General features: G+C 36.0%; 1 protein-coding gene across 2 annotated transcripts in view; it reads left to right on the top strand.

Moving 5' to 3' along the window:
* LOC149840977 (alpha/beta-Hydrolases superfamily protein) overlaps positions 1-20,459 on the top strand; it is a 63,440-nt gene that overhangs the window by 8,979 nt on the left and 34,002 nt on the right. For both annotated transcript variants that reach the window (XM_090003515.1, XM_090003514.1), the window contains exon 2: positions 16,835-17,150. In XM_090003515.1, coding sequence (XP_089859641.1) covers positions 16,835-17,150 — 316 coding nt within the window. The remainder of the gene's footprint in view (positions 1-16,834; positions 17,151-20,459) is intronic.

Raw genomic sequence — 20,459 nt, 5'->3', positions numbered from 1 at the left:
AAAAGGAGTACTCAGTGACGTCTTTTAATTTTCTAAAATCAAAGAAGCTCTCCTTTTCAAGAAAAGAAACATTTCTAGACACATATAGTTTATTATTTTTGAAGTCAAAACATCTATAACCTTTCTGGTTTTCAGCATATCCTAAAAAGGCACAGGGAATCGCACGAGGGGAAAGTTTATCATTTTTGTCAGTAAATATGAAACATTTGCACCCAAATATTCTTAATCTAGAGTAGTCTGGAGAAATGTTCATAAGTTTTTCAATGGGAGTGATATTTTGTAACGAAGAAGATGGCATCCTATTAATGAGATAGGTGGCAGTTAAGGCAGCTTCTGCCCAAAAGTCTTTAGGGACTTGATTTGCTATTAATAAAGTTCTAGTGGTTTCTATAATATGGCGATGTTTTCGTTCTGCCAGTCCATTTTGTTGAGGTGTATAAGGACAAGATCTTTGATGTGTGATGCCATGCAATTTAAGATAATTTTGAAAATCTGTGGATAAAAACTCTCCCCCTGAATCTGTGCGAAAAATAGTAATATCATTTTGAAATTTGTTTTTAACCATATTATGAAAAGTTTGAAAGTATGAAAATACTTCAGACTTATGTTTGAGAAAGTACATCCACGTATGTCGGGAGAAATCATCGACAAAAATAACATAGTAAACAAATCCTCCTTTAGAAATTACTGGTGCAGGACCCCAAACATCCGAGTGTATTAATTCAAGTGGTCTTGAAGAGAAAAAGGTTCTGTTCTGAAATGGTAATCTTTTCATTTTGCCGAGAATACAATCTTTACAATCAAATGATTCAGAGTTACAAAATTTCTCTAGATTTGGAAAATGTTGGATTTTGGCTATATGTGGGTGACCAAGTCTCTTATGCCACAGTTCCAACTCTATTTTTTGAATATTATAACAAAAAGCTTTCTTCGGCATTTCCAAAAAATCCATGTAATAGAGTCCTCCTTCTCTATGGCCTTCCCCAATCAGCTTGCCTGACTGGCGATCCTGTACCCAACAACCATGAGAAGAAAAAGAAATATTACACCCATAATCAGAAATTTGAGATACAGATAAAAGATTTAAATTTAATTTGGGAACATGTCTAATTTCTGGAATAAAAAATTTTTTTGTTTTATAAATTTTTTCAAAATTTCCTATTCCTTCTATTTCAAGAGAAGTCCCATCAGCAGTAAAGACCTTTGACACACTTGTTTTATTTTTAACACATTTGGATAGACTTTGATTATTTGGGGTCATATGAAAAGATGCACCAGAGTCAAGAAGCCAAGAAATTTTACCTAAATCAGAAAAAGATGAGGCTGCTGCGCCGGTTGAAGCTTCAGATGAGGAAGAGGCACCTTTGATGAGAGGCTGAAGGATCTCCATTAGTTGGGCCAGGGAAACTGGTGCATCCTGATCTTTAGGCTCCGATCCAGCAATTGCAGCTCTTTTTTCTCTCAGCTCCTTAAGTTTGGGACATTGTGGCCTGTAGTGTCCCGGTTCATGACAGTGATGACAAATAACTTTCTTCTTATCATAGTCACCATTTTGTCGGTTAAAGTGAGGAGGCCTATATGATCGAACATGATTCCCTGATCTAGACACGGCTAAAACGGAATCATCTTCAATTTTTAAAGAACCTTTCCGGAGACGATTTTCTTCCATTGTTAACTCTTCAATAGTTTCAACAATAGAAGGAATTTTTCCCCGGTGAAGTAGGGCCGATTTAGTGGTTTCAAATTCCGGCCTTAATCCAGTGATAAACTGGTAAAAATGTTCAACATCGAGTTGTTTCTGACGAAGCTCGATGTCTTCGGCACAATGCCACTTTGGTTCTAAAAGGAAAAGTTCTTCCCAAAGTTCGGACAACCCATTGTAATATTCACGAATAGTTTTGTTTCCTTGTGTCATCATTCGAACTTTTTCTTGGAGGTTGCACACGTGTGCAATATCTTTAAGGGAATACATATTCTTAAGGTATTCCCATCCCTTATCGGCATGATCAAATTTGGCAAGACTTGAGCATTTTTTAATGTCAACGCTATTGATAAGCCATGACATTATCTTCGCATGAGATATTCTCCATTCTTTCCATTTCTTCTCGTATGAGGCAATAGCCTTGATTTTCTCTTCTTCCGATAGAGGGACGTCTTTATCTCCCTCCTTTTTAGTAAGAGATAGCTTAGGTTCCGAATCGGAACCATCCACAATCCCCCATAAGCCTTTTCCCCATATATGGTGCTTCATGATTGAAGCCCATGTTACATAGTTCGTATCGCTTAGTTTCATAGGCATGATGGTGACTTTATCATTGTCATCCATCGATTACAAGGAGAGAAAGAATAGGGATAGAAGAGAAACAAGAAGGAAAATGAGAAAGAAAGAAAAAAAAAACAATACAACAAGATGTGAAATCTTCTCCAATGAAGTGATAAAACACTTCTCTTCAAGTGGCGAACACTTTTGCAAACGGGCACGGAAACCGAGGCAGCTTTTCCTCAAGATTTAGTACTTCCGCGGCTTTGATACCATGAAATGAAATGGGGATCTTCGAAACACGAGCTTTGATTAACAAGAGCAAGTGTCAAGAATGACACTAAAGCATAACCCTTAAAAAGGGTATAACTGGAAACAAAATAAAAATAAAAATGTATTCTTTATTGATATGAAAAACCAATTGCTTAAGAAGCATTGGAGTAAAATACAAGAGGGGCTGCACCCCTTTATATACACAGCTGAAAGATGACTCAATAGAGCTGTTGGGCACAGTCCAACAGCTCTATTTAGAGCTGTTGGAATGTGTCAGTCCAACAACTCTATTAAGAGCTGTTGGACTGTGTCAGTCCAACAACTCTATTGCTAGTCAAGTCTGGACAGGACTTGACTAGCAACAGTCATTCTAGTTCAAACTGAACTAGATGACATAAAGACAAAAAATAAAAATAAAGGAAAAAAAATACAGAAAAGAAAGAAATTAAAAATGTATTTATATATATATATATAATAATATAATATTATTATATATACATATATGTACAGTTTTACATTTTAACAGTTTTCAACCATTGTTACCGATATCGACGATATTTTGAAAATACCGTGAGAAATACCGATATTTTAAGGTAGCTGATATTAAAGGTAATATCTCGCGACATTTTCAAATTATCTCTAGAAGAAAAAATATCTCTATATTAGAGCGATAATATCGCGATATTTTAAGGAAAAACTCTTTTCTTTTTAAAATTTTAAGTTTGTATTTCCTATTTTTTGTTTGTTTTATATTTTAAAACCTTTAAAACTTGTTTCCTTATATTTTTGGAAGAAAAATAATGCAAAACTTATTATTTTCTTAGATTTTTTGTTATTTATATTTTTTTTTCAATTTTTTAAATTTCCAAGGTATTCCTGAGATTAATCAACTTTTGAAAATCCCTTCGAGAAATATCCTCGCTAAGAAATTATCTTTAACGATACAAGTGACAATGTTTTCAACCTTTGGATGCTCTTCTACCTCAGAAATGAAGATCACACCTCTATTTGCTTGGGTCTAACCTTTCTTAGGTTGGAGAAAGCACCCAAGGGTCAGTCTAAGGGAGATCTTACACAAAACTCCATCATTAGGGGTAGATTAGGGTGGACTTGCAAAAAATAACATCTATGGCTCGAATTAAGAAAAAAACATTGAAAATTCTCAAATTTAAAGGGTGACATCTGTAATGAAATGGTAGGCTCCACAGATACACTTGAATCTACTCAAAAGGAAGTATCTAAAAGATACTTTAGACAAGACCCATAAAAGGGTTAAATGAAAAACATAAAAATAAATAACACTTTATTTATGAGAGAAAAATGCTTAAAAAGCATTTAGAGGAATAATTTACACAAGGGGATGCACCCCTATGGAGAGCTCATAAGGAGCTCTCCCTTTCTAGATGTTGGAACTTCCAACAACTAGAATTCTAGCCATTGGACTAGTTCCAACAACTAGAAAGTTGGTCAAGTTCCAACTGGAACTTGACCAAACTAGATGTATCTAGTTCTAATAAAATTAGATACAAAAACAAAAATAAAAATTATAAAAAAATTAAAAAGTATAAATACAAAAATATATAATAATAATATTATTATATATATGTGCTGTTTACATTTTAACACCCCCCCTCAAACTTACGGTACAATGAGTGAAAGTTTGTCTAAGAGGAAGTGAAATCTGTGAGCCGCGAGAGGCTCAATGAAGAAGTCTGCTAATTGGTATTCTGACGTTACATATGGTAGATCAATGGTTCCATGCAAGTACTCCTCTCTGACATAGTGACAATCCATCTCAATGCGTTTGGTGCGCTCATGGAAAGTCCAGTTGCTTGCGATGTAGATTGCACTCTTGTTGTCACAACACATTCGTGAGGCCTGTGTTGCTTCAACTCCCATATTAGCGAGCAGTCGCCTGAGCCAAACAACTTCCATTGTGGTGGTTGCCATGACTCTATATTCAGTTTCAGTGGAAGAAAGAGAAACCTTCTGTTGCTTTTTGTACCTCCATGATATTAGAGATTCACTTAAAAATACACAGAAACTGGTGGTTGAATATCTATTATTAGGATCACCTCCCCAGTCAGCATCAATATAAACAATTAAATCTAATGATGACGATGCAGACAAGAAGAGTCCTCATGAGAGAGAACTCTTTAAATATCTAATAATACGTAAAACCGCTCCCATGCGAACAAAAGTGGGAGCATGTTGAAACTAGCTAGCTGTGTGTACAACATGTGCTATGTCTGGCCGAATGATGGAGATATAGGAAAGTGCTCCAACAAGTTGTCTGAACAGAGTGGGATCATCAAGACGCTCTCCATCATCAATTTTCATTTTAACATTGACTACTTCTGGAGTGCCCACCTTCTTATCATCTGTAATGCCAGACCTGAAAATAATATCAAAAGCAAATTTAGATTGAGATATCAAATACCCACGAGGGGAATAAGCAACTTCTATTCCTAAAAAGTATCTCAATAATCCTAAATCAGATATTTCAAAATGAGTTTTAAGAAGAGTTTTGATATTGGTAACTTCCTATTTGTCGTCTCCAGTGATGATCATATCATCCACATAAAAAAAAAGATGATGATACCTGCATCAGATTGCTTAATAAACAAGGCAGTGTCAGTTAAACAAGAATGAAATCCAATATTAGTCATAATATGATTAAATCTGTCATACCGGGCTTTTGGTGCCTGTTTGAGGCCATAAAGGGCCTTCTGAAGACGGAGTGTTTTACCCTTAGGAATACTAATACCAAGCGAAGCTTCCATGTAGACTTTTTCAACAAGACTTCCATTTAAGAAAGCATTTTTGACATCTATTTGAAATATAGATCATTTTTTGATAGAAGCCAAAGCAATTAAAGTTCTAACAGTGGTCATACGAACCACAGGGGCAAAGGCTTCTTCGTAGTCACTGCCATACTTTTGAGCATAACCTTTGCCTATGAGTCGTGCCTTATATCTTTCTATGGTCCCATCACTTTTGGTTTTGACTTTATAGACACATCTACAACCTATAGGTTTCTTTTCGAGAGGAAGGTCTTGAATGAACCAACTGTTGGCCTTCTCTAATGCATCTAATTCTATTTTCATAGCTTCAACCCATTCTTCATGGTTTTTGGCTTCAGAATAGGAGGAAGGTTCAATATAGGATTGGATTAATGCAAGGGCTGCCCTATATGAGGGTGAAAAAGATTCGTAAGAGACAAATTTTTTGGGAGGTCGAGAAATTCTATAAGTCCTATGAGGGAGAACTTCATAAAACCTTTCTAATGCACATGGTAGGTGTTGCTCTCCAACTTTTCGTCTTGAATATTGCAGACCAACATCCCTACTGGTTTGGTCTTCGCTATTATTTTAAAAAATAATAGGACTTTGATCATTGTCAAAGTTATATTCAAAATCCTCTTCATTGAATTTTAAAGTTAAATTGATTAAAAAGGAATATTCAATAATATCTTTGGATTTTTCACTTTCAAAAGAACTTTCTTTTTCTAGAAAAGACACATTTCTTGATACATATAATCTGTCATTTTGAAGATCATAGCACCTGTAGCCTTTTTTATTTTCAGCATATCCTAAAAAGGCACATGGGATTGCACGAGGGGAGAATTTATCATTTTTGTTTGTAAATACAAAACATTTGCAACCAAAAACTCTTAATCTAGAGTAGTCTGGAGCTAAATCATAAAGTTTTTTAATTGGAGATATATTTTTTAATGAAGAAGATGACATTCTATTGATGAGATAGGTGACAGTTAGAGTGGTTTCAGCCCAAAAACCTTTTGGAACTTGACTTGCAATTAGCAAAGTCCGAGTGGTTTCCATAATGTGGTGATGCTTGCGTTCCGCAAGACCATTTTGTTGAGGGGTGTGTGGGCATGATCGTTGATGAGTAATGCCATATAGATTAAGATAGTTTTTAAATTCTCCAGATATAAATTCTCCCTCTGAATCAGTGCGAAAAATGAAAATATTACTTTGAAATTTGTTTGTGACCATTTTATGAAATATTTGAAAGTGAGTAAAAACTTCGGATTTATATTTAAGAAAATAAATCCAAGTGTGTCTAGAAAAGTCATTAACAAAGATGACATAATACGCATAACCACCTTTAGAGATAACTGGTGCGGGTCCCAAACGTCCGAATGTATTAACTCAAGAGGTTTTGTAGAGACAAAGGTTCTACTACAAAAAGGTAATCTTTTCATTTTACCAAGAATGCAGTCTTTGCAAGCAAAATTTTCAGATTTACAAATTTTTCTCAAACTTGGGAAGTATTGAATTTTTGACATACGAGGATGGCCAAGTCTTTTGTGCTATAATTCTGTTTCTAATTTCTAAACATTTAAACAAAATACATTCTTTGATAGTTCCAAAAAGTCCATGTAATATAGTCCTCCTCTATGACCTTCCCCAATCAGCTTCCCTGACTGACGATCCTGTATCGAGCAACCATCAGAAGAGAAACATATATTGCATCCATAATAAAAAATTTGTGAAACAGATAAAAGGTTCAAATTTAATTTTGGGATATATCTAACTTCTAGAATACAAAAAGTTTTGAATTTTTGAAAACTTTCAAAACATCCTATTCCTTTTATTTCAAGAGATGTTCCATCTGCTGTAAAGACTTTTGATATACTTGAGTTATTTTTAAGACATTCGGATAAACATTTAGCATTTGGGATCATATGAAATAAAGCATTAGAATCTAAGAGCCAAGGGAAGTTACCTGGACCGGATACAGATGCTAGTGCCGCTCCAGTTGAGGCTTCAGTCGAAGAGGATACCCTTTTGAGAATAGGTTGAAGAATCTCCATCAGTTGAGCCATGGAAACAGGTGCATCTTGATCTTTTGGCTCGGTTTCAACAAATGCAACCCTCTTTTCATCTCTCATTTTTAACTTCGGACATTGAGGCCTATAGTGTGCCGGTTCATGACAGTGGTGACAAATAACTTTTCTTTTGTCAAACTCACCACTCTGTCTCCCAAAATAAGGCGGTCTATAAGTGCGAGTATGATTCCCTGGTCTAGACACAACTAGAACTGAATTATCATAAACTTTTGGAGTACTCTTTCTAAGACGATTTTCCTTCATAGTTAGTTCTTCAACAGTATCCACAATAGTAGAGATTTTACCACGATGAAGTAGAGCCGATTTGGTGGATTCAAATTCTGGCCTTAATCCATTCACAAATTGGTAAAAGTGTTCCATATCGAGTTGTTTTTGACGAAGCTCGATATCTTCGGCGCAATGCCATTTTGGCTCTAGAATAACCAACTCTTCCCAAAGTTCGGACAACTCATTATAATATTCACGAATAGTTTTGTCATTTTGAGTTAATGTCCGAACTTTTTCTTGAAGATTGCACACATGAGCAATATCTTTAAGGGAATACATATTTTTGAGGTATTTCCATGCCTTATCGGCATGTTCAAATTTAGCGAGGCTATAACATTTTTTAATGTCTATGCTATTAATAAGCCATGACATTATCTTTGCATGCCCCATCCTCCACTCTTTCCATTTTTATTTATAAGAGGCTAAAGCCTTTGTCTTCTCCTCTTCCGTTAGAGGGACTTCCTTATCACCCTCTTTTTTGGTGAGAGATAGTTTAGGTTCCGAATCGAAACCATTCACTATTCCCCATAAGCCTTTTCCCCATATGTGGTGCTTCATAATTGAAGCCCACATCACATAATTAGTATCATTCAACTTCATGGGTATGATGGTGACCTTATCATGGTCATCTATCATTTACAAGGGTGTGAAGAAGATAGTAAGGAGAAAAAAAAAGAAAAATAGAGAAAAAGGGAGAAAGGGATACAATACAATGTTGTTGCTCAAGTCCTTTTCTCTAAATGGATCCTCTTGTAGTCGATAGAAGAGTGATAAAACACTCTTTTGGCAAGTGATGAAATACTCTTTTGCAAGTGACGAAACACTTTTTTGTAAGAACAAGGTAATAACACACCTTTACACAAGAGGCACGGAAATCGAGGCAGAAGTTTTTCAAGATCTAAGAGTTCCATAGCTTTGATACCATGTAATGAAATGGTAGGCTCCACGAATGCACTTGAATCTACTCAAAAGGAAGTATCTAAAAGATACTTTAGACAAGACCCATAAAAGGGTATAAATGAAAAAGCATAAAAATAAATAACACTTTATTTATGAGAGCAAAATGCTTAAAAAGCATTTAGAGGAATAATTTACACAAGGGGATGCACCCCTATTTATACAAGAGTATTAAGGAGAGCTCATAAGGAGCTCTCCCTTTCTAGATGTTGGAACTTCCAACAATTAGAATTCTAGCCATTGGGCTAGTTCCAACTCTTAAAATGTACCTCTTATATATATATATTACATCAATACCCGATAGGGGTATTTTTGTAATTTCATATAGTTGTTTTAGAAAACAACTATTTTCAAGTTTTGATAAAATGTAATTTTCTTTTTTCTTTTTTATATTGATTTTTTTGTATTTTTTGAGAACCAAAAGGGGCTCCAACCATAGAGTCGTTGGAGCCCCCAACGGTCGTGACCGTTGGGGGCTCCCAACGACTCTATGGGAGCCCCCTTTTGGGCTCTCCTTTTGAGGCCCTTGGCCTTCCTTTCTCTCCTCTCCCTCTTGTATAAATAGGGGTGAACCCCTTGTATATTTTTCATTCTTGAGAGCTCTCTCTCTTCTCAATAAGAGGCTTTTTATATTGTTGCCTTCTTAAGGGCTTGTGCTTGTATTGTCCCTTAGTGGACTTGTGATATTGTCTCTTTTATTCATTGTTGTAAGTGCTTATAAGCACTCTTTATATTTCCGCAATATCTCATTACATGGTATCAGAGCCACTCGATTCTTGAAGGAAAGGTGTGGTTCGTGTATTTCATATTTGGTGGATCTCTTCTCACTTCTTGGCAACATCATGGAGGCAAAGATTGACTTATCCTTCAAGCTCAATGGAAAGAATTATATGACGTGGGCATCGGCAATGAAGAATAATCTCAAAGGAAAGAAACTTTGGGGTTTTGTCATGGGTACCATTCCGGAACCTAAGCTTATGCTCACAAAGGACGAAGAAGGTCAAGAAAAGGCTCTTGAAGGAGATGCTCGCCTCAAGGCCATTGAAAATCATAAAAAAGAAGTGGAAGATTGGGAAAGCAATCACGCAAAAATCCTTGCGTGGTTTATGAACAATGTTGAGCTTAAGGTATGTGCTAACATAGCTAAATTTCATAGAGCCAATGAGGCTTGGTCCTTCATGAAGGGTATGTATACCCAAAAGGATCTTGCAAGAGCATATTTCTTGCAAGAAAAGATTAGAACCACCAAACAAGGTGATTCTAGCATTCAAGACTATTATAGTGCCCTAAACCCACTATGGGATGAATTGGCTCTTTTGGAGCCAAAACGGGTTTCTATGGAAGATATTGATTTAAGACAAAAACAAATGGAACAAAATGATTGTTTCAATTCCTTTTTGGGCTACGTCCCGAATTTGAGCAAGTGAGATCCTCACTTCTCCATAGATCTATTTTTCCTCCTATTGAGGATGCTATTGCCGAAATCACTCAAGAGGAGACAAGGCTTGGCATGAGTAAACATGTTGATGAAGTACTTGCCGTATCAAAACCGGGTAACAATGTTAGAACCTATAAACCTCCCCATTTTGGGAAACAAGGAAACTACAATGGAGGAAGAAAAATGATTGTTTGTCATCATTGCTATGAGCCGGGTCACATTAAACCCGCTTGCCCAAAGCTTAATGGAACTTTCAAGCCTAAGGTGACCTCTCTTGAAGAAACTACCACCAAAGAAGATGAAGGCAAGAACAATGATCTCAAAGAAACTCTTGGACAAATATCTATGGCTCTCCAACAAATTCTAAAAGTTTCTTCCTCCACATCGGGTGCGGTTATTGCTTCGACATTATCACCTGGTACGTATTCTTGGATCCTTGACTCCGGAGCCTCTTTTCATATGACCCCCCATGAAAATGCACTTATTGATGTTTGCACCAATTCAAAAGACTCTTGTGTCTCTACGGCCGATGAAACCTTTTTAAAAATTTCAAGTATTGGCTCTTTTAAAGATTCCCAAATTTTTTGTGTTCCAAAAGTAAGAGTTGTTCCCAAACTAAATTTAAACCTTTTTTCGGTCTCTCAAATTGCCGACCATGGATGTGAAATATCTTTCTCATCTAATGGTTGCTTTGTGCAGGATCTCCGGTCCGGGAAGCAGATTGGGCAAGGCCATAGAAAAGGAGACCTCTATTATATGGACCATCTCGATCTCCCTATAAATCATTTTTGTTCTTATGTCCAAGAAAAAGACATGAAAACTTGGCATAAAAGACTTGGTCATCCAAGTTATTCCAAAATGTATCTCTTTCCTTTTGGAAACAAATTTTGTAAGGAAAAAGAAATTAATTGCAAAGATTGCATTTTTGAAAAAATGAAGTCTATTCCATTTCCAACTAGAACTTTTCTTTCATCAAGACCTTTTGAATTGGTGCATTCGGATGTTTGGGGGCCTTCTCCGGTTATGTCTAAAGGGGGCTATTCATATTATGTTACTTTTATTGATGACTTTACTCGGTATGTTTGGATTTACTTTCTTAGTCATAAATCGAAAGTATTTACTTTCTTTAAAGATTTTCATAAAAAATTCAAAATCAATTCCAAAATGATATATCTATTTTAAGATCCGATTCCGGTGGCGAATACTTATCTCATGAATTTCAAAACTATCTAACCCAAAATAGAATTTGCCATCAAAAGTTATGTCCTAGGACTCCTAAACAAAATGGCCTAGCGGAAAGGAAACATAGACACATTATAGAAACCGCTAGAACATTACTTGTTTCTAGGAATATTCCAAAGAAGTTTTGGGCCGAAGCCGTTCTAACTTCCACTTATCTAATCAATAGAATGCCTTCTTCTAAATTAAAAAATGCTTCTCCCTATGAAAAGCTCTTTAAAATTTCACCCGATTTCAATTGTCTTCATATTTTTGGTTGCAAATGTTTTGTCCTATTGCATAAAAATGATAAGTTGTCTCCAAAAGCAATTGAATGTGTTTTTTTAGGATATGGTGAAAATAAAAAAGGGTATAGATGTTATGATTTTAAGAATGATAAACTATATGTTTCAAAAGATGTAACATTTCTAGAAGAAGAGAACGGTTTTGATAAAATAGAAGAAACAAATAAAATTGATTACATATTCTTACATGATCTTATCGATGACATACAAGAGGATTTTCTTGAAAACATAGAAGATACACGTGAGGTGTCCCATCTTGGTATAACACCCTCAAATGATAGTGATACAAATATAAATGTATAAATGTTTACTCAAGAAGAAATTAAGAAAATCCTATTAGTGCCCTCGAAAAATACTCTCAAATTTCTGAATCTTCTGAGGAACCACAAGTTAGACATTCTTCTAGAATATCAATACCCCCAAATAGGTTTGTATCCTATGATTCCTTAACCCCCAACTATCGGGCATGTTTAATAACCCTACATTCTTATTTTGAACCCGCTCACTACAATCAAGCTAAATCTATACCATATTGGGTTGAAGCAATGCAAGTTAAACTAAATGCATTAAAAAAGGCTAATACTTCGAAAATAGTTAATCTATCCTCACACAAAAAACCTATTGGGTGTCGCTGGGTCTTCAAAGTTAAAACTAAAAGCGATGGCTCTTTGGAATGATATAAAGCTAGATTAGTCGCTAAGGGATATTCCCAAGAATATGACATTGATTATGAAGAAACATTCGCTCCTGTAGCTCGAATGACCAGTGTTAGGACCCTAATAGCTGTCGCATCAACGAAAAAATATCCTATTTATTAACTTGACGTAAAAAATGCCTTTTTAAATGAAAGTTTAAGTGAAGAAGTTTACATGGATCCGCCACCCGGAATTAATATTAAGCAAGGTCAAACACTTCGGCTTTTGAAGGCATTGTATGGCCTTAAACAAGCTCCTAAGGCTTGATATGATCGTTTCAGTGATATCATGATAAAGTTAGGATTTCACTCTTGTTATACTGACACTGTTCTTTTTGTCAAAAATGCAGGTACTAGTATCGTAATATTGTTGCTTTATGTTGATGATATGATTATCACTGGGAATGATCAAAATAGTATTATTGATGTTAAAAATATGTTAAAAAATAATTTTGATATGTTTGATTTAGGTTTTCTTAGATATTTTCTTGGAATTTAAGTTGCATATTCTTCTCGAGGATATATTTTGTCACAGATGAAGCTTGCTGCAGATATCTGCTCTAAGTCTGGGATTGCTGATGACAAGAAAGTAGAGACTCCCGAGGTTATTAATGCCAAATTACGATTGGAGGATGGGTTCTTCTGGAAGACCCCACACCCTACAGACAACTCATTAGGTCTCTTACCTATTTAACCATCACCAGACCAGATATCGCCCATGCGGTTCATTCAGTTAGTCAATTTCAGCATGCTCCTACCACTGTGCATATGAGTGCTGTTCTCCGAATCATCCGCTACATTCAGAATACCATCAATAAAGGGCTATTTCTATCCTCCTCTTCTTCCTTGAATCTTCTTGCTTATACTGATGCAGATTGGAGAGGTAATCCCAATGATCGAGTCTCAACTACTGGTTTTTGTGTCTTTTTAGGGGACTCTTTGATTGCCTGACGATGCAAGAAGCTGCAGAAAGTTTCACTATCATCCACTGAAGCTGAGTATCGGACTATGACAACCACGACAATGGAACTTGTATGGCTTCACAGTCTGCTTAAAGACATGGGGGTTGATATTACCGAAGCTTCAAAATTATGTTGCGACAACAAGAGTGCCATCTATATTGCGAGCAATCATACCTTCCATGAGCAAACAAAACATATCGAAATGGATTGCCACTATGTTCGTGACGAATTCTTACGAGGAACCATTACTCTACCGTATGTCACTTCAGAATATCAGTTGACAAGACTTCTTCACTAAAGCTCTTCCGGCTCCTCGCTTCATGTTTCTTCTTAGCAAACTTTCCGTCATTTCCCCGTAAAGTTTGAGGGGGGTTGTTAAAATGTACCTCTTATATATATATATGTATATATATATATATATTGCATCAATACCCGATAGGGGTATTTTTGTAATTTCACATAGTTGTTTTAGAAAACAACTATTTTCAAGTTTTGATAAAATGTAATTTTCTTTTTTATTTTTTATATTTATTTTTTTGTATTTTTTGAGGATCAAAAGGGGTTCCAACCATAGAGTCGTTGGAGCCCCCAACGGTCACAAATGTGACCGTTGGGGGCTCCCAACGACTCTATGGGAGCCCCCTTTTGGGCTCTCCTTTTGAGGCCCTTCGCCTTCCTTTCTATCCTCTCCCTCTTGTATAAATAGGGGTGAACCCCTTGTATATTTTTCATTCTTGAGAGCTCTCTCTCTTCTCAATAAGAGGCTTTTTATATTGTTGCCTTCTTAAAGGCTTGTGCTTGTATTGTCCCTTAGTGGACTTGTGATATTATCTCTTTTATTCATTGTTGTAAGTGCTTATAAGCACTCTTTATATTTCCGCAATATCTCATTACACCAACAGCTAGAAAGTTGGTCAAGTTCTAACTGAAACTTGACCAAACTAGATGTATCTAGTTCTAATAAAACTAGATACCCAAAACAAAAAGAAAAATTACAAAAAAATTAAAAAGTATAAATACAAAAATATATAATAATAATATAATAATAATATAATTATTATATATGTGCTGTTTACATTTTAACATCATCCCAAATCAGTGGAGAGGGGATCTTTTGTGTTTTGGGTGTAATAATGGGTCAAAAAAATCTCTTTTGTGCTAAAAATCCCGAGTCTTGACCAAAACCAGCAGACAAGATAAAAAGTTTGTTAAAAACATACAATTTTTGGCGATAATATACTCCTATAATATGAGTTGTATTGTACAATATAATATGATACAGAGTTACAGACCCATATCATACCCAATATAGCTTGATAAATGTTATATTACAATTCTAGGTGAGATATCGTATCACCTAGGTATTCGATGCTATAATAAAATGTGTCATATCTTACAATATGATATGATTTTTACAACATGGCGTCAAAGTGATCTTTAAGTCATTCATGAGAATTAAATTTGAATGTCATGTAAATTCATGATTAGATTTGTCTAAAAGTATTTTAGAAATCTCTAAAATGTCTTTATAAGCATAATGGTCTGCATCATTATATATATGTACCAACGTGTAATTTTCACAAGCATAATAGAAAAATAATAGTAGAATTCAGTAATTCTTTATTCTTTTCACTTTGTTTTCTTGTTGAGTTAGTATTTGACTTTCTTGGTCAAGGTTACATTTTTGTCCCCATATGACATCCAATTATGGTAGCTTGTTAGAGCAATTTGAAGTAGTATTTTTTCATCAATTCTTTAAATTTGGGACATTAGCCCTTGCAACTAGGGGTGGGCATCAGGCAGGCTTGCCCCTGTCCAAACCCGTTTGGAGCTCGGGCCATCAGGCTTTGAGCATGACCCAGCCTGAAAACGACCCAGCCCATTTAGTAATGGGTCGGGTTACGACCCAGTTCTTAATGGGCTTGGGTTTGGAAAGCAACTCATGACCCTACCCATTGGCTCAATGGGTCAATGTTCAGCGGGTCAGACTGACCTGGCCCACACCCATTTGTTCTAGATGAATGTATGCATGGCAATCTATGTCACATGGGTGCGGGTGCGACACGGGTGCGGCTCAATTTCAAAAAATTTGGACACGGGGACACGGGTATATGTATATATATATATATTTTAAAATATATCTATATCTATATATATATATATATTTAAAAAATATATATCTAAGACCAAGACTGTACTGAGCACAGTCTGGTAAAGACACATTCTTGGTCTGCACAGTCTGGTAAAGACTGTGCTCAGCACAGTCTGGTAAAGACAGTCTTGGTAAAGACTGTGCAGAGCACAGACTGGTAAAGACTGTGCAGTCTGGGTTCTAAAAGTATATATATTTTTAAAAAAATATATAAAAGATAATTTTTTTAGTTTTTATACATTTTTTGTCCTAAAAAATGGACAAAAATAGACTCGGTCAAAGTTGACCGAGTCCAAAAAGTGGACAGACTCGGCCTAGATTTGTTGACCGAGTCCGACTCGGTGTTGACCGAGTCCGAAGCCGCACCCGTGTCGGGGCGTGTCGACTCGGGTGCGGCGCCTCCTTAGCCGAGTCCGTGTGACATAGATGGCAATGCATTATCATATTAACATTCCATATTCGATGCACATCATAGACATGCAAAATCTCCACTGATTCCATCAAAGACAATGATGTAAATGGTAAACCAACAGTCTCATGCACCCAATTAATTATCCTTCTAGTTTCTATAAAATCAATGCATCTAATTAGGTAAATCATAATAGTTAACAACTTACCGTGCACCCAACTAATTATCTTTCTAGTTTCCATAAAGTTGGTGCAACTAATTAGGTAAATAATAATAGTTACCAATTTACATCACAAGCAATTAATTAGGTAGCTGAGGCCCATGACCCGGTAGCCCATGAGCTGACTCGACCCCGGTAGCCAACTGGTCAGGGCCTAAAACCCTGACCCAAACCCGGCCCATGGTGGCCCTGGTTGGCTTGGGCCACCGGGCTGCCTGACCCATTGCCCACCCCTACTTGCAACAAGTCATCACTTATTCAAACATTTAGTTTTCAAATCAGTACCTTACATGGCACTCAAATCTTTATATCTCTTTTACTCTTGTCGATGTTTCTTTTCTTCTGTGGAATTGAATAAAACTATGTTTAATTGATGCATAAAACCTAGCATGCAGATCAGGTAAGTTACCAGACTATCCTGGGTTAATTCTAAGAGTTGCATGGACTCAAGGACTTTGCCAATATTAACTTAACATATAAGCAATGAGGGCTTAGTAATTGGAAGTCTCTGAAAGCTGCATGGATCGGGTGTTAATCAACTAAATATAACCTAGACAATATCACTTGAACCAATCACAGATTGTGTGTCAGGAAGGGTGTTGCTTGTCAGTTTCCTTAGATTCATGGTAGACTCCTCTTCCTAATTTGTTGTTTTTCATTGAGCTTAAATTCAGAATGAAGGAGTTGGTAAATCAAAATCTTCTCCCTTTATTTTATTTATTGCTGGGATGTCACTGTAAATCATCAGAGCGTAATATGGCTTAATCTTATTTGGCTTCCATCTTAAAGTTTGTTGTCATTTTCAGACTGGGGCTTGGCAATGGAAATTTCAAGACAATTCTGTCAATATATATTATGAGGAACACAAAGGAGAAGGGAGTGGGCCACACAAGAGTATCCTACTAGTACCCACAATCTCTGATGTTAGCACTGTTGAAGAATGGAGATTGGTTGCTAAAGATCTTGCTTCTCGAGAAGGGGAAATCAAATGGGATGCCACTATTGTTGACTGGCCTGGTCTTGGCTATTCTGACAGGCCAAATATCAAATATGATGCAGATGTGATGGAGAAATTCCTTGTTGAGTTTTTTAATTCATCTGATAGCCCTTTGGGTCATTCAGGTACAGTTTCCTCTCTTTTCGTCTTGGTTTTTTTTTCATCAATTCATCAATATACAAAAGTTTTTTTTTTTGGTGTCCCACATGCACTTGTTGTCAAGTGACTGTGATCAACTATTGAAGCATTGTGCTAAATTACTTCCTGCTTCATTTATAGGCTACAAATACATAATGTTCACTAGTCTTCAATCATTTTTATCCTTAAAAAAGAGTGAAGATTCATGAAATGGATCATTTGATAAAAGGTTTTGTATTACTGTCCCTATAAGGTATTCATATGATCAGTAACTATGAAATGATGAAAACGTTAGGCAGTGTTTGAATGTATCTATGTTTACTGTTTATAATAATAAACAGAAAAAATGTTTATAAATATTTATAAACAATAAACAAAATCATATATTGTTGTTTGGATGGCAAACTATTGAAAGCAGTTTTTCTTTATGAATGTGTCCAGATGTATATGGATTACATCTAGTTTGGATCCAAATGGGTCAAAAAAGTGATGATATGTATGTATTGAAATAGTGGAAGTGATAAAAACAATGCCACTAAGGGCTTACAAGATGGTAATCACAAAAAGTACACAAGCACAAGCCAATGCCACTAAGGGCTAAACAAGATCACACTCACAATGTGCACAAGCACAAGTCCACTAAGGGACAACACAAATAGCCAACAAAGGGCAAACACAAAAGTAAAAAATATAGGATCTTATTGAGAAAGTGCTTGAGTAAAAGCATAAAGAACAGGAGAGGATTACACCCCTCTTTATACATGAGAAAAAAGGAGAGAAGAGAGACCATTGGGGGCTCCCAATAGAGTCGTTGGAAGCTCCCAATGGTCAGATTTCTGACAGTTAGTCCCAACGACTCTATGGTCAAAATGACCATAGCACCCGTAATGGCTCCTCAAATTACCAAAACAGAAAAATAATAAATAAATAAAATAAAAAATAACTGTTTTAACAAACAGTTTTATTACAAAGGAAAATGACTAAAATGCCCCTATAGGGTATTTAACTATTACAAGATTAATAACTATATATATGAATATATGTATGTATATATCAGTGTTGGACTGACATTTTCCCATGCTATTCCCCTATGCAGTTCTCTATAATACGTTGCTAAAATTATCTATTTAATATTTCAACGTTCTACAAGTAGTGAGCAGAGCAACTGAAAATTTTATTTTGGCCGGAAACTTTATGATATGAAAACAAAAGATCATGGTCAAAAGTTGTATCCAGCAATTAGAGTGATGCTATTTTGGCATCTCTACCCACTTCAACTGTCACTTCACCAACTTGGTTACTGTTGGTTGTGCTAATGGTTGTGTACCATCATTACTGGTTAAACCAGTAAAATAACAGCTTTCCAGCTTCTTTTTGAATCACAGTTCGGTAGAACCTGCAAAAAAATGAAGATGAAAAGATGGTCCTTTCTTTGCTTAAAGGTTTGGATAATGAGAATCATTTATCACTTACTGCATCAAGCTCTAGAGCATTGTAGAATCATTAACTTAATTCTTCTGTCCAGAAATGAAGGTTAGCTTAATATTCTCACTAGTGTGGATAAATAGGAAGGTTTGACATCATCTGTGGTTTGTGATCTCTATTGGGAAGAGGTTCTTGATTTACGTGTAGGATTTGTTCCTAGCTATGTAACATGGGTGCTTTTTGACCTCCAAAGTGTTAAATTGTACATATATGTAGTGTATATATAATATATATGTATCTATAATCTATATGTATACATACCTATGTATGTATATGTATTTGTATACGTATATATACATATATATTGTATATAAAGTAAAAACACATTTTGTAATTTTTTTCCTTCTTATTTTTGTGTTTTTTAGCTTGGTCAACACTAGGTTGATTTGGCCGTTAGAGTTAGTTGGACTAACTCCAACGACTCTTTTGGCTTCATATTACTTGTATAAATAAGGGTGAAACCCCCTCTTTCAGAGTATGCTTCTTGTATATTTGGATATTAATAAAATATTATTTTTTCCTATTGTGAGTGCTTTCTTTGTGTGTACCCATTGTGGGTTTTGTAATTGTGCCCTTGTGACTCTCTTTTGTGATTGTCCATTTTGTATCTATTGGTGGACATTCGTGTTGGTGATCGAAGGTTCTCATTTTCTAACATGGTATTAAGGCCATAATGCTCTTGGCCTTTTGAAGTTGATAATGACGAGTTCGTGATTCATAAAAGCTTCCCAAGTGTTCGTGGTGATTCAAGTGTTTCTGAGTTCGTGGTAACTCAAGTGAACATGTTCATCTATGTCACATGGGTGCGGGTGAGGGTGCGGGTGCGACACGGGTGCGGCACAATTTTAAAATTTTTGGACACGGGGACTCGGCAAAAAAAATATATATATATATATATATATATAAAATTTTATTTTAGTTTTAAAATGCCACAGGTGTCTGTGCACAGTCACAGACTGTGACTAGACTGTGACTGTGCACAGGCACATCACTGTGCACTGTGTCACAGACTGTGCACAGTCACAGACTGTGCACACTGCAAAGACTGCACAGTCACAGTGCCTTTTTTTATATATATATATTTTTTAAATAAAAAATATAAAAAAATAGTTTTTTAGGGACATTTTTGGACTCGGTCAAAGTTGACCGAGTCCAAAATGTGGACGGACTCAGCCTGGACTCGTTGACCGAGTCCGACTCGGCGTTGACCGAGTCCGGGCCGAGTCCGAAGCCGCACCCGAGTCCGCACCCGTGTCGGGGCGTGTCGACTCGGGTGCGGCACCTCCTTAGCCGAGTCCGTGTGACATAGATGTTCATCTATCTTCCTCTCTCTCTATGTGTCTCCTCTATCCTCTTCCCTTTTCTTTTGTAAAAAATGAAGGACAATGAGAGTGTTACTATTGTCCCCATTAAGCTAAATGATATTAATTATGTAATGTGGTCTTTAATTATAAATCCCCATATTTGGGGCAAGGGTTTGTGGGGATTAGTGTATGGGTCCGATCCAGAGCCTAAGCTTCTTCTCACCAAAGTAGAGAATGAGAAGGATGTAGCTCTAAATGATGATGAGAGAATCAAAACAATCATTGACTATGAGAGAAAATGGAAGGAATGGGTCATACAAAAATTATGTCATAGCTCATAAATAGCTTTGACATTAAGAAGTGCTCTAGTATAGCTAAATTTGAGCATGCCAATAATGCATAGGAATACCTCAAAAATATGTATTCTCTGAAAAACACATGTGTGCAACCTTCAAGATAAAATATGAACCATGACACAAGGGGATATTAGCATAAGGGAATATTACA

The sequence above is a fragment of the Nuphar pumila genome, chromosome 4 (genome assembly GCF_984573655.1).
Source record: "Nuphar pumila chromosome 4, dmNupPumi1.hap1.1, whole genome shotgun sequence".
In the NCBI taxonomy this organism is placed as follows: domain Eukaryota; kingdom Viridiplantae; phylum Streptophyta; class Magnoliopsida; order Nymphaeales; family Nymphaeaceae; genus Nuphar; species Nuphar pumila.
This window is presented reverse-complemented; position numbering and strand designations above follow the sequence as displayed.